This window comes from Phoca vitulina, unplaced genomic scaffold, assembly GCF_004348235.1.
Source record: "Phoca vitulina isolate PV1807 unplaced genomic scaffold, GSC_HSeal_1.0 scaffold40, whole genome shotgun sequence".
Classification (NCBI taxonomy): domain Eukaryota; kingdom Metazoa; phylum Chordata; class Mammalia; order Carnivora; family Phocidae; genus Phoca; species Phoca vitulina.
In genome coordinates, this window is record NW_022589743.1 from 23,348,983 (window position 1) to 23,363,698 (window position 14,716).

Here is a 14,716-nt window from a genome sequence, read left to right on the forward strand (position 1 = left end):
TTTTTTTTTTTTTTTTAAGATTTTATCTGTAAGTAATCTCCACCTAACATGGGACTCAAATTCACAACCCTGAGATCAAGAGTTGCACACAGAGCACCTGGGTGGCTCAGTTAGTTAAGTTAACTCTTGATTTTGGCTCAGGTCGTGAGATTGAGCCCTGCATCGGGCTCTGTGCTCGGCGCAGAGTCTGCTTGGGAGTCTCTCCCTCTCCCTCTGTCGCTCCCCCTGCTCGTTCACTCTCTCGCTCCCTCTAATAAATAAAATTTTTAAAAATCTATATTAAAATAAAAAGAGTTGCACCCTCCACCAGCCGAGCCAGCCAGGTGCACCTACTCACAACACTTCTGACACCAAATGTGTGTGAGGGTTTCTCCCCCCGACACTCACCTCCTGGGTTCTCTGACACCACCTGGGTGTCCTACAAGTCAACTGAATTCTGACACCATCTACATGGAGTGAGTGTTGGATCCCACAGATCTAGCACTCAGTCCCACCAGAACCCCCACACTTTAGACATTAATCATAAGTCCAGGCCTCCCATGCTTCTGACCAACTGGCCATAAATCATGGGTTCCCATGACCCCCTCCTTGGGTTCAGTACTTTGCTGGAATGGCCCACAGAACTCAGGAAAGCAGTTTATTTACTATTATCAGTTTATCGTAAAGGCTACAAGCCAGAAAGAGCCAGATGGAGCTGATGCTGAGGTGTGTGGGAAGGGGCACAGAGCCCCCATGTCCTCTGGGCACACCACCCTCCCAGCATCTCCACGTGTTCACCACCCTGAGGCTCTCTGCCCCCACCAGTTAGGGGTCTTTCTGGAGATTCCATTACAAAGATAGAATTGATTAAATCACTGGCCATTGTGGATTAGTTCAACCTCCAGTCCTTCTCTCCCTTCCCCAGAGGGCAGAGGTCAGGGGGGCCGGCTGGAAGTTCCAACCTTCTAATCAGGCCTTTCTGGCCACCAGCCCCCACCTTCTGAAGCTATTTAGGGGCCCCCAGCCACCGGTCATCTCACTAACATACAAAGACACTTATCACTCCCAGATTCCAAGGGTCTTAGAAGCTCTTGTGTCAGGATCTGAGATCAAATGTTGAAAGATCAAATATTATAACAGGAGGTACCTCTCACCCCTTCCTCTCAGGAAATTACAAGGGTTTTGGGAGCTTGGAGCCAGGAACTAGGGATGAAGACCAGTTATGTATTTCTTATTATATTACAATATCCCCGTGTATACACGCTCCACACGTATGCAGGGTCAGTAGAGGGTTCTTGCTGTTTTGAGGATCCAGTCTTCAGCATATCCTGCCGGGCTGTGTCTGGGAGAGCTCACGCTCCCTGGTTGGCTCTCTGTGTGCCCCGGGCTCCGCGATTCCTCCTGAAGGCTTCTGATGAAGGTGCTTTCACAGCCACACCAGGTACCTTCCCCTGCCCACACCCGAGCTGAGCCACCTCCACCTGGCCCGTGCCTTACAGCGAGCAAGTAACCTGACCTCATGGTCACTTTGTGTACTGAGGCACCTGAGGACAGAGCTTCCCTGTGTTATCCCGACAAACTCCGATGAAAATGGGTAATGCGGAAAGGACCCAGGATCCTCCCGAGCATCCTGGAAGCTGGACCCAGAGCATCGCCGGATTCCGAGCACCACCCAGCATCCTGAAGGACGCCTTGCATAAGATGCCTTGTTTTGAGGTGCCCATCCAGCAGCGTCACCGGGCCACCTGGGCTCACCGAGGCCCTGGCCTTCCTTCGTCCCACGGGAGCGGCCCTTTTACTCTGAGCCCCCGGCCTCCCTACTCCCATAGCTTTATGCAGACTGGGGAGTTTGCAGCCCTATAAGCTGTTTAAAAATGCCTTTCTAAGAAAAGGGTTTAGACACACTTGGCAAAAGGCAAATCCCATTAGCAATTGTCTAATCCTGGCTATCACAGAACACCGTATTCTTTGCAGGGAGGCTTAGCACCCCTTCTCTCCTGGGTTGGGGACCCTAGCGTTTTGTTCATCCCCTCCCCTCTGCTGACCCCAACCTTTGGGGAGGGCAGACAGCCTAAGGGCTCTGTAGGGGACAGAGTGGACAGAGGGACAGATGCACAGGCCCCACCTCCAGGAGAACAGCCCTGGAGCAGGATGGTGCTTCCAGCCTGGCTGCCCAGGGGGCGGTAGCATGAGGGCCCTGGGCTGCAGGATCTCCTTCTCCGGCTTCTCTGTCTCCCTCTTTCCCTGCTCCTTATCTTTCTCCTTCTCCTCTTCCCTTTCCCTCCTTCCTCTTCCGATTCCAGCCATCCTCCTCTGTCTTTCCCAAACTTGACTCTCTTTCCCGCCCCCGTCAGAAAATGAATTTGAGGCAGAACCTATTGATTTTCTGCAGAAACAAAGCATCTGGAGATCGTGTTTTTCCATCTGTGGGGGGTGAGGGGCCAGTGACGGTGTGTTTCATAGACCGATCTCAGTGTTTGAAGGGCTGGCCCCGTGGGGCAGGCTGGGCACTGTCTCAGTGTCCCATTCTGGGTGTCTCGTTTAATTGAGAGAACATAAAAAAGAAAAAATAAGAAAGGACAAAGAATAAGAACAAGCACCCTTGTGGCCACCACCTAGAAGTGACCGTTTCGCTTCAGGTGTTTAAAATCTAAACAGATGGGAGCGTGAGCACAGACAAAGGTGAGCTTCCCATCCGTAGCGCTTTGCTCCTTGCCCCGGGGGAGATGCTACCCCCCAGGGGAGATGCTACCATCCGTTTCATGTGTATCTCCATAATTGGTTTTCTTATTTTTGCTGCATATGTATGAATCCATGAATAATATATAGTCGTGCCGGGTGTGTTTTCTAGAAGCATACTTAAGTGCTGACATGCTGTAATATCATTCTATAACTTGCTTTTCTCACTAAACATTGTACGTTCAAGATTTCTCCTTGTTGATACTGATCTCTGGTTCATTTCTCTTCAGTGCCGAAAAGGGTTTCACTGCGCGACTGGACCACAGTTTATGTAGCTATTACCCTGTCGATGGACACTCGGTTGTGTCTGGTTTCTCTGTATCACAAGAACGGTGCCATAAATGTCTTTGTACCTCCCGACGCAGACACATGTCCAAGCAGCTTACGGGCTTGTGGGCCAAGTTCAAGTAGGCCAGAGCCATCCCCGCACCTTGCCTTGCAATTCTCCCGAGTTTCGCCACCCAGACCAGCTGCCCTCTCCCTCCCTGAGCTCTCCAGGCAAGGGCTGGTTTGGGGGAGCCAGCAGGGAGTGCAAAGGGAAAGTGGCAAGCAGTGTGGCCAAGGCATGGCTGTGTATGCGTCCCCGCCCGACTGCCCCCCACTTCTGTTTAAGCTAGTACACATTTATCGTAACACTGCTTAAGAAAAATCTCTCTCTCTCACCCACATTCCTGCCTTACTCCACACTTGTTTTTCCTGTTTTGAGTCCCTTTTGGTCTCTGTCCACATGCATACATACTTACCCAGAGCTGTAATTGTACACACAGCGCTGGGTATTCTCTACTTCCTACCTAACGATATATTACAAATCGTTTCCACCTTGCTCCAGTCCCCACGCTGGGATCACGCATGTTGCCCTGCCATGCACCCTCCCCTGCTCTTCCTGCTGAGGGGCTGCTTTTCCTCCATTTCTCTTCCAGCTCCCAGCAGTCTTTGCGTGACGACTGCCAGCCCCCTCAGATCCTGTGGCCATCTAGAAGCAGAGAAAGAAAGCTCTCGGGGTGACAGCCCTGCCCAGCTGCTGTCTGGCAGCCCAGAGTGCTGTATGACGGCGCTTCCCGGCCGCAGTCCCCACCACTGCCACCTCCTTCGAAACCTCCTCCTCCCCGGCAGCAGAAAAGCCCCCCCACTACCTGTAGGACAGGCTCAGGACACATGGCTTTGAGACTGTTTTAAAGACTCACAGATAGGCTCCTCCCAGGAGGAAACTGTTGGGAGCAGGCTTTTCGGCCTTGCCCTTTCTTCTGCAGGTTTCGAGGGAGACTGTGAAGGGGACTCTTAGGCACTGCTTGTGGTCCAGCCCAGCTCCCCAGGGCAGGGGGCTTGAGGCAGAAGCTCCCTCGAGGAGCGGGGGCATGTTATGTTCTTCCCCCGAGCGTTAAGCTTGGGATGGTGCGAGTGAAATAACGCCAACCCCACGCGTGGTAGACGTCACACAGTTCCCAGAACGCTCGCCGCGGCGTTGACATTGTCTCTGCATTCTGTTTCCTTAGCTAACTTCCTCCAGCCAGCACGGAGGTTGCTGTTCCTCTCACTAGACCAAGGCACCAGTCTTCTATACCTCTGCCTTCCCATGAGCCAAATAACCCAGGGATGACCAAAACTAATAATAATGAACCTCTTTAAAAGAAGAGCTAGTATTGATGGAGTACTCACTGTACACCAGATACTCTGCTTTCAGCATTTTGTACTTGTCATCTTGTTCGTTCCTCACAACACCCAGTAAGAGAAGGAGACTGTCTCCACCCCCCTGTGACAGCTGTGGAAATAAGGCTCCAAGAAGTTAAGTTGGGGAGGCCTGGGTCTTCCTTAGAATTCTCCCTGTACTTTGCGTCAGCCATCCCGGCCATCCCAGCTGGGAGCCGACAAGCTCAGGCAGAGATGAGATGCTCCCTTTGCATTCCCTTCAGAGAAGCCCCTCGCCGGCGTGGAAGTTACTTTGTACAAAGGCATCGATTAGAAATTTTCCATTCCCTTTCAGTTTCCCATTAGAGGCTTTGCCCTATTTTCTCATTAGAAGGCTCTGCTTTGGGGAACCTGCTTCAAGGGAGGGGAGCGGGGAATGCTTGCTGCGGGGAGGAGAGGGAAGAGGGGTGGCAGCCCCAGCCTCCCTCCACGTGGCCTTGAGGAGGAAGAGGAGGAAGTGCAGAAAGCTGTGGATGCAGGGGGCCTTCCCTCGCCTACTTGCCCTACTTGCGAGAGCCCCCATCCGCACTGGCCGGGTTGAAAAACAACAGGCAGACCAGGGCTCCTGTCTCCACATGGCCACTTGCGGCCCGATGACCTTAGGTGGGTGACTTAGCCATCTGAGGCCATCTGTTATGGGGAGTAAGGAAGTAGCGTGGCCGTGCCAGCACCGGGCAGATGTGAGGAGACACGGCGCTCCTGTTCTTCCTGCAGCTCATCCCTGGACGAAAGCACACACGCTTAGGGCTCTAGGGCCAAGCCAAGCCAAGACTGGGTGCTGGCAAGGGGGCCTGGCCCAGGGCACGTGCCTGAGAGGGGCTTCTCCGGGCTGTTGCCTGACTGGGCTTATTGTACCCACTTGCTTTCTGTTCCTGCACCACAGGCACACACACCTTGTTCTCTTGGGCTCTTCGACGTGGGCTTTGGCACTCAGAGCACAGATACGGGTGGGGACTTTGCTTTTGTGCAGCTGTGGGGAAGGGCTGGGGAGAGCCAAGGCCCAAGGGTGCTATTCCTTGGTGGAATCAGCTGAGGCCCCCTCAGCAGCCAGCTGGGTGCTCCATGTCCCTGTCCTGCCGGTCCCCACCAGCAAGGACTTCAGAGAGGCTGCAGCCACGGTAAGCAAGAAGCCCCCTTAGAAAGGAGTCCCTTGGAGAAACTGAGGCACCAAACCAGAAACCAAGTGGGTTTCTTTGCCTGCAGGTTTTGCTTTTCTTCCCTTCTCTGTCCTCGGCCTGCTCGTCCTCCACAGACCAACTCAGCATCCCACGTCTGGGCTACAAACAGGCCAACTGCTCTGTCTAATCGTAGCCGTGGGCAGGCCCCGCTTTAACCCCACGCTTTGACTTGCCCAGTGTCAGAAGAACAGCAGCTCTGATGAAAGGACTTCGCCAAAGCAAATTTGAGATGGGGCACGGCGACGGGAGGCACTGGCCCACAGCCGGCTGGCCTGTCGCGGCACCCAGCTGCATCCTCGGGGATGGGGAGCGCAGACTCTGGAGGCTGGCATGCAGCTCTAAGGATGAGGCTGGAAACGCCCCAAGTCTCTTGTGCTCTGTGTGACACACAACTCAGGAGGCCTGGCCGGCCCTGAGAATGTCCTAAAAGCCCCCAGGAGCCCTGGCTGCACGCGTCTGTACATGATGCAGTGGGAATGACAGTTCTCCGGAGCCCGTTTCTCTCTGGACGTGTTCTCAGACATGCCAAGCCCCTTCCTTCTAATAGGTGTGAACATAATGGACTTGTTTAAGTCCTTCTGAAGACAGGCCCACCACGGCATGCCTGCTGCGCCAGCAGCCGCGCCAGGTTACAAAACACTAGAGCCGTTTTCCTGGTGCCTCGACACCTGTCCCCTCCCCCACCCCCCCACAGAGAAGTGAAATGTCAGTGGAGCAAATTATCACTGAATACTTTGGAATCTATAAATATTAAATTGCTGTGGCTTTCACTGGCCCATATAAAATTAAAGCTCTGGTCAGCTCCAGAGGAGAGGTGGCTGGTTGGGGGTGGGGCAGGGGGGGTTGGGGGCAGGGGAGCTGCTGCTTTGGACAAGTGTCTCCAAAAGGGCAGAGCCGTGGCTGAGGGTTGTGGTTGGTAGGGGGGACCCTGGCTGGGGGAGAGACAGCGGGCAATGGGGTACAAAGAGCAAGGAGGTAGAAATCCCAAATGCCACTGTAACCCAGGATGGGGTTTTCTCTGGTTTTTCACTTGGAGCTTTATGGTTGGGGATGTGTGTGGGTTGCCCAGAGTTCTGTGTCGCATTTCTTACTCCAGTCCCGGACTCTAAAGTCAGCGTGCTCCGTCCAGGGACTGTCCCCCTCAGAGCGGGTACTAGAACCTCCCCAGGCAGCAGGGCTGGAGATGGGGGTGGGGTTGCGGGCTCACTGGCAGCCAGCTGTCCCGTTGTGTGCAGCCCCTGCCCCAGGCTCCTCCCCTCCTCTGGCCCCTTTGCTCCCATTGGCGGGGTGGCCTGCCTGTGTGTGGACGCCCACTGCCTGGGTTGACCTGTGCTGGCTTGGGAGGGTGTTTTCACACCACGTCGGTTAGGTTTTAGGTCCCCTGCAGGTGGCAGGGGTGTCTTCTGCTTCTTTGAGATCTCTTGAGGATTTACTAAGTGCTTCTATGTGCCAAGACCCTGTGCTAAGTTCTTTAAATGCACCACCTCATTGATCTTTACAAAGTGGGAGAAGGAGGGAACTGTCGTGCATTCACCACATTGCAGGACGCTGAGGCCTGGAGAGGGGAAGTGAGTTGCCGGCTTCCCTGTAGAAGTGGCAAGGGAGTCCTGTGGCTGTTCAGTGGCTGAGCCTGGAATCCGGCCTAGCACCTCCCGACTCTCAAGCGAGCTCTCTCTCCCTTGCAGGGATCCCCACCCTCATCGTGCTGGACCCCCAGGGGGAGGTGATCACGCGGCAGGGACGTGTGGAGGTGCTGAACGATGAGGACTGCAGGGAGTTCCCGTGGCACCCCAAGCCCGTGCTGGAGCTCTCCGACTCCAACGCCGTGCAGCTCAACGAGGGCCCCTGCCTCGTCCTGTTTGTAGGTAGGAAGCCCGGCAGGAGCCCCAGGGTGGGCTGGACGCCACAGACCTCACGTGTGTGGGGGGGGATGTCCGTCCCTGCAGCTTCTTTCTGTCACCAACAATGCCAAGCCTGGGCCTTTGTCTCTCCCAGCAGCCTTGCTTTTGACCCCAATGATTTATTCATGGCTCTGCCCCTGCGGGAGGGGTTCTGGGAGCTGCCGCTGTGCTTGCCTTCCTGGACTGCCAGCTGGGAAGAATAGGTCAGGCGGGAGCCCGGCCCCCACGACCAGACCCATTGTTGGAAGGAGGCGGGCAGCGAGCACAGCAGCTGCAGGGGCCAGGCCCCCTTGAGCAAAGGCCCCCCGCTCCCAGCCTCAGGGCAGCATCTCTTGTGGCCAGGTGCCCCTCTCAGTCGGCCCGCTCTCTGCTCAGTGGGTGACTGCTCTGCAGGGCAGGAAGACACCAGAACGTCCACTCCAGGCTCCCTGCAGCCCTGTGGGATGACCCCTGTTCCTTTTGCAAACGGAATGACTACTGGCCAAGGGCCACCTCACCTTCTGCCTTGGGACGTGTTACTCAGCTCCAGCTCAAAATAGTTTGGGGTTCTAGGACCATGGCTGAGATGCCACCATACCCACTTAGACTGATGGGGTTGGTGAGGGAGATGCTCTGGAAGTCTGGTGTGGGGGCCTCCACGAGGGGTGCCAATATGCAGGCTCATGGGAATTCTTACACAAACTGACTTGCACGCCGGTCCCTGTGCTCGGAGATCAGAGGTCTCCTGGGGAAAGATGGCCTTGGGGAGTCCTTGTCCTCAGGGCTTTGCTGCTGGCCGCTGGCTCACACAGCCACATCCCGGGGCCTCTGGGAAACAGTCCTGAACTGGGGGACAGTTGCATCTCACTGGCCCTCTGTAGATGTTGGTAAGGAGGTCCCAGAGAGGCAAAGCGAGTTCCCAGCATCGCAGAGCGGGTTAGATGTGGATCAGGAATACGTCCTGCCGCGTCTGCATGCTGCGGGCCCCTGGGGCAGTGGGGCATTGCTGGGTGAAAATCCTGCTGCCTGCCTCCCCTTCCCCGCTTTGACGCCTGGGCAGTTGTTCTTGTTCTGGGTTACAGGGTCCTGCAGGAGTGATGCCCAGGGCCCCGGGGTGTGACTCCCCCACGCTGCTCTTTCACTGGAGGCAAGAAATGACTAAAGGGGGCTCTGGGGCACCCGGTCAGGCAGTCCATCCCCTCCCAGGCGAGTCCGGCCAGCTGTGAAGTTGGCTTTCCAGGGGTCCCGGTGTCACCCCACTGCCACAAAGCTGCTGACGGGACTGCAGTCCTGACCCCCCGCCACCACCCCTTTTGCCATTTTCAGTAGGAAGTCAGATGCGAGGTCATTCTGTGGCTCTGTGATTGAGAGAAAAACTACAAGGGCCTCAGGTCCTGGCTTCGAGGAAGCTCAGCTTCCAAGGCCAGTTTGTGCAGAATTCGGTAGAAAGAATCGTGGCACCTGGGGTATTAATGACACTCGGGGAGGAGCCCAGTGCGGTGGTGCGCACATGCCGCGGACACAACCCTCCCGTACCCCGGAGGCGAGGCCTGTGTCCCAGGGGAAATCTGGTTTCCATTCAGGGGCTGCCCAGATGGGCGTTTCAGGCCCAGGACCCAGCTCCCTCAGGGGGCGCCACTCCATCTGCTCCACAAACCAGTGCCTCTTGTGTCTCTCTCTCCCCATTACAGATTCTGAGGATGATGGGGAGTCTGAGGCAGCCAAGCAGCTGATCCAGCCAATAGCCGAGAAGATCATTGCCAAGTACAAAGCCAAAGAGGAGGAGGCGCCACTTCTGTTCTTTGTGGCGGGGGAGGTGAGTGCCGCTGGGACCTGGCCCGCTGGCTGCTCAGCGGGCCAACTTTTGGGACAGGAGTGATGCGGCTCTAGGGGACGTTTGAAGGAGCCCCAGGATCTGGGGTGGAGAACCCACAGACAGGTGTGGCATGAAAAGGTGTGTCATCCCGCACGGAAAACCATTTCGTGTCGCTGCTGTACATTCCTCCCTTGTTTGCCACTCAGAGCCGCAGGGTGCCCTCCCGGGAAGGGGCTGCCTCTTGCACCTCTACCCCCCCCAGGCTGCTAGGAAGAGTGGCAGCCACAGAGATGGTCATCAGCACTCCCTCCCTCCTGGCTGGGTGCAGACCAGGCCCTGGATGCTTTACAAAGCGTCTGCTTGGCTAGTCCCTCGGCCCTGGCCTGCAAAGCGGGCTCTTCCCATGGCAGGCATCCACAGCTCAGACCTGCATGTCCCCAGCCGGCCCCGGAGAGAGTGCTGAGGTTGGACACTGCTGCTGTCCCAATCTCTTTTCACCCCAGGCCTGTCCCTTGAAGGCCTCCAGCTGGGATGGACATGCACAGAGGAATTCCCACAGGGTGAGAAGGCCGGGCGCTCAGCTGGGGCCGCCTCCCACAGGTGCAGGAGCCTCTGTCCTGCTGACGCGGGGATCCCTGCAAGATGGCTGTCGCCACTCTGGCTCAGTCCCCACCCCCAGGAAGCCCGTCCACGCATGCTCCGCCACCCCCCCACCCCCGGGCGCCGGCCAGAAGCTGGTTATTGACAGACACACTTTTGGAAGCCCCCTGCCCTGTTTCTACCCATCGGCATCCCCAGTTGGTCAGAGCCCTGCACTCACTTCATGCTGTGCTATTTGGTTCCCCCGAGAGGCAGCGCGGCCAGACACCCTGAACGACCACCCATTCATCACCTCTTCAATAGCCACTCCTGCTAAGCCCTGCCGGGCCCTTTGGGCCCCTCGCAGGCAGCTGAAGTCACCCTGCTCTGCTGTGGGGTGGAGGGAACAAAGCAGGTTCACAGGGCCCTGCCTTGGGGCTATACAAGCCCGCTCCACACAAAGCACAAATGGAAGCCGCTCTGAATATATTAAACTCTAACCCCTTTCAAATGGCTGTGAGAGAAAAGATGGGTGTGGAACAGAAGGGGCCCAGCCAGGGGCAGGGGTGGGGCTGGGGAGTTCCAGTAAGTGCATTAGGAATGTGGCTGAAAAGGCACATTTGCAGGTCTTCTATGCACCAGGCAGCAAGCGGAGCGAGCCCGGCACCCTCCCATTTGCTCACCTCTCAGACTGGGAATGGCGTCATTCTGTTTCACAGATGAGGAGAGCGAGGCTTGGAGAGAGCCAGACAGCTCCCAGGTCTGGTCCCAGCTCTGGTCGGTCGGCTGGGCTGTGAGTCCTTGCTGGCTCACCTGCTGGCTAGCACCTGCCCCATGCGAGCCGTTCTTGAATCCATTTCACAGGGGACAAGGCCTGGGCTCCCAGAAGTGACTTATCAAAGCCACACGTTAAGTAGGGGGTGCAGAAGACTGAACGTGAGGTCAGTGGGACTCCACAAGTAGTGTTCTCACTCCTCTGTCCACGTGGTCTGGCAGGTGGCCAGGCCCCAGGGGCAGGATGCCTACACCAGGACAGAGGAGGGTCTGACAGAGTCATCCCTGTCCAGCTCCTCGCCTGGCTGTCCTGTCCTTCCTGTGCACTTCACCTGGGCTCCTGACCTTGGCAGCTCTCTTGGTCCAATTCTCTGGCCTCATGCTCAGAAGCCAGGTGGCATGGAAGGGGATGGGCACGGGGTGGTGGGTCATCGAGCACTGGCGGGGCACCTTTGAGCCAGGACTCTGGCCCTCTCCCACTCCTCGCAGGGCTAAGGGTGTTTGTCGTGATCCCTCCTGCTCAGACAGGCAGATGTCATCCCATCTGAAGCCTTAGTAGACATTAAAATTCATCTCCCTGTGGTTTGCTCCGAGGGAGAGGGGAGGGGCCCAGCACTGTGCTCAGCTTGGCTCAGGCCTCCTAATGGGAATTCGATGTACAGTCGTAGTCGTCCAGGTGCCTCCCCTCTGCTTTATTACGAAGATCGTTTATTAACCCACATGGAGGGCCTGGGTGGGGTCAACAGCGCCAGAGATGCTGAATCACCCATCATTGCTGGAAGTGCATGCCGTTTCTAATCATCTGCCTAAAGATCTGCCCTTTGAGAAAGGAATGTGTTGTTTTTGTCTGAGAAACCAGTGAGTGGTAGATTTCGTGCCTCCTGCTCGCCAGCATTTAAGGCCAGGACTGCCCCAAGCCCTTCCTGTGCAGAGGCACTTGGGTCTTCATCCAGTTCAGAAGGCTGCGTGTGTTTTATAGTGACCTAGCCTCGGGGTGGGTGTATGGAGTCCGTTTCCTGCTCTCTACCAAATGGGGGGCGGTAGCCTGAAAGGTAATCTCAGATCGTTGCTCCCTTACAAACTCTTCCACTAGTCTTTGGATTTCTGGGTTTGCTTTTATCCTTAATAAGGGAAATTCACCTGGACAGTCCGTGGGAATGTATGATCAGTACAGGCCCCTGTGGAAGCTTCAGGAGCCCTGTCTTCTGAACTGACTGTGCAGCTCCTGCCCCCCTGAACCTCGGGGGGCTGGGTGGGGACAGTGAGCCGTTTCTGTTCACATCATTCCAGAGCTGGAAGTCCAGACTGGCCTCAGACATCCACAGTGGGGCTGCAAATAATTGAGAGGTAACGGCAAAAGGAAGTCATTAAAGGACAACACATTGTTAGCCAGCAGAGGACACGTTGAAGTTGCTTTTGTGCTAATGAAGAAAGAGGACTTGTCTGGTGGTCTGGGGAGAGGCAGAGAGAATTCTCCAAGGCAGGGTCGAGTCCACTGCTCCCTGTTCTGAGAGCCCGTCTTTCCCGGAGGGCCACCCACTCTTCGGGGCACTGGAGTGGCGGCTTTCCATGCCGTCGGGGGGGGGGGGGGGGGGGGGGGCGCTCCCCCCCCTGTGGGGGGGGGGGGGGGGGGGCGGACTCTCTACCCTCTTTCTGGAAGACTTACTCGTGTTCTCTCCCTCTGGTGACTTCCAGGATGACATGACTGACTCCCTGCGCGATTACACCAACCTGCCCGAGGCTGCCCCTTTGCTCACCATTCTGGACATGTCGGCCCGGGCCAAGTACGTGATGGACGTGGAGGAGATCACCCCCGCCATTGTGGAGGCCTTTGTGAATGACTTCCTAGCAGAAAAGCTCAAACCAGAGCCCATCTAGGGGGGCTCCAGCCTCAGGAGACGTTATTTAAAACTCGGTCTTCTCCTCTTCCTCCTCCCCTTCCTTCCCTCCACCCTTGGACTTTTCCAGCGTGTCCCGAATCACACAACCCAAGTGTCCAACCTCTCTGTGGTGCCTTGTTTTCTGCATTAACTCCTCAGCCAGCACCCTAAGGTGCACAGCCTCTCCGCAGCACAAGAACCCGCCGTGTCTGGAGACCCTGCTCGGGACCAGCGCGCTCCCCGTCACTGGCTCTCGGTGAAGTACGTACCTGCTGGTCCTGCGCTGAGCGAGCGTGAAGGGACAGCGCCCCGGCGCTCTGGCCCCGCCCCCGGCGTCCGCACGGCACGCAGGGCCCAGGCCAGCGCAGTGACGCAGTGACGCACGTCCGTACGTGCCGGTGGAGCAGGGAAAGGGCCTCGGGCTCGCGAAGCCTCCGCTCGGAGCTGCTGACGGGAACGGCCTTTGTCCTAAGTGAGTCCGTCTCTCTCGGTGTGAGGGAACAACACCGGCTTGGCAGCCCGTTCTCGGGCCAGGGGATCGCAAGATCGCGAAGGAAGCTCGTGCTCCTTCTTGGGGAGAAAAGGACTAGCTCTGGTAACGATCCGTGTAGTAACTGCTTCCTCCGAGCTCCTACCACGTGATAAGAAAGAGCTGCTCGTGTTTTCCTTACGTCTTTCTTCCTGGATCTTACCTTCTCCAAGTTTCTGCCTTCTCGTCCGAACAGCCTCTACCGTCTTGGAATTTTATTCATAAATTCTTGCCCCTTGGACAGCTTCCCGAGAGGCACCCAGCCCTGTGTCCTTAGAGGAGAGCGCAGACCTCTGACTCGGCCCAGCTCTGGGCCTGGGGCCACTGCGGCTCTGCCCAGGTGCCGGTGTCCGCCTTTGGTTACCCGTCATCCCTCTTTTCTTTTCAAAGAACTAAAAAGAGACAAGAAATTACCAGAAGCTTAGCTTTTCCCTAAGAACCTGCACAAGGAGCTGTGTCATAGGGTGGCAGTGGGAGCAGAGGACGTGTCCACTAAAAGTAGGCCTTGGATCCACTCGGCTAGGCTCCAGTAGCTTGGCTCTCACAGAAGAAAAATAACAGTTGTGTCCTTGGCACTTGGGGTGGAGGGCTTTGCCTAGGGGTTCACAGGGTTTGGGCCTCTCTCGACCAGGCGTTAGGGTCTTTCATACGGTCACAGGCCTTACCCTTGGCTCCACTTGTCAGCCAAGATCACCGATTTGGAAAACCCGGCCCCCCACCAGCTGTCGACACCACTGCTCCTTGCTGAATTGGATTGTTGAGTAGTTCAGAGGCACAAAGTTAGTTGGTAATTAGACAGTTACTTGATGGCGCAAGCCTGAAATGCAATCACCTAGTAAGAAATAAAGCAGGCAACTCTGGACATCATCAACGACTTGGCCTTTCCTGTGCTTAATAACAGATCTTTTTGCTTGTAGTGCTGGGCTCTGGGGAGGGGGTTGGGGGGGAGCATACAAGATCCTCTTGACTTTCTTTGGATACCTTAGTAGCTGTGTTCCAGAATTATCGAGAACTGGTCGCCTGAAGCCGAGGAGTTCCTTTGGCTTAGAGCACCAGAGGCAGATCCCTGCGGGAGCTCTGGCTGCCATCTCTCCTGGTTCCACTTGTGCTGGCGGAGGGTGGATTCTCCGGTCACAGGCCTCCTTGTGGACACTGGCACTCATTCCCTCCCCACAGGGGAACAAGTGCTCTGAAGCCCAAGGAGGCCAGTTGCAGAAACGAGGAATCCCACGCAGGTGTCCCTGTGAAGAACGGGCAATAGCTGGAGACCCTCAGCCCTAGCTCCAGCCTGGGCTAGGGGCTTCTCTGGAAACCCTGCCTGTGTCTCCTCTGGGTGTGCGGTGGATGCGGGGACAAGGTGAGCTCCACCTCACTTGGAAGATGGGTTTCTTTGGATTTCTGCCTGTGTCCCATATCATGATAGCCTTGGAGAAAAAGTGGTCTCTCTCAGCAACTACTCCTCTTCTGGTGCAGAAGGAACAGAGTCCAGTGAGGGGTCCCTGTAAGTCCCTGCGGCAGAAAAATTAGGTCATCTGTGATTGTCCTCTGGCCTTACGGCGCTGACTGAACTACTTGCCACTAAGGGCAACGGGCTCCCTGCCACCAGAATTCCCCTCTGAGAGTGAGTGTGTAGCTTAGGATCAGTGGGAAGGTTTACTACAAAAAAGCTTTAGGTT

The 14,716-nt window shown here is 56.3% G+C and overlaps 1 protein-coding gene across 1 annotated transcript in view; it reads left to right on the forward strand.

Annotated features, from left to right (window-relative positions):
• NXN (nucleoredoxin) overlaps nt 1–13,959 on the forward strand; it is a 149,797-nt gene extending 135,838 nt beyond the window's left edge. The window contains exons 6-8 of the mRNA XM_032428742.1: nt 7,268–7,447; nt 9,154–9,278; nt 12,327–13,959. Of these exons, the coding sequence (XP_032284633.1) occupies nt 7,268–7,447; nt 9,154–9,278; nt 12,327–12,509 (488 nt within the window). The 3' untranslated portion in view covers nt 12,510–13,959. The remainder of the gene's footprint in view (nt 1–7,267; nt 7,448–9,153; nt 9,279–12,326) is intronic.
• The last annotated feature ends 757 nt before the right edge of the window (nt 13,960–14,716 follow it).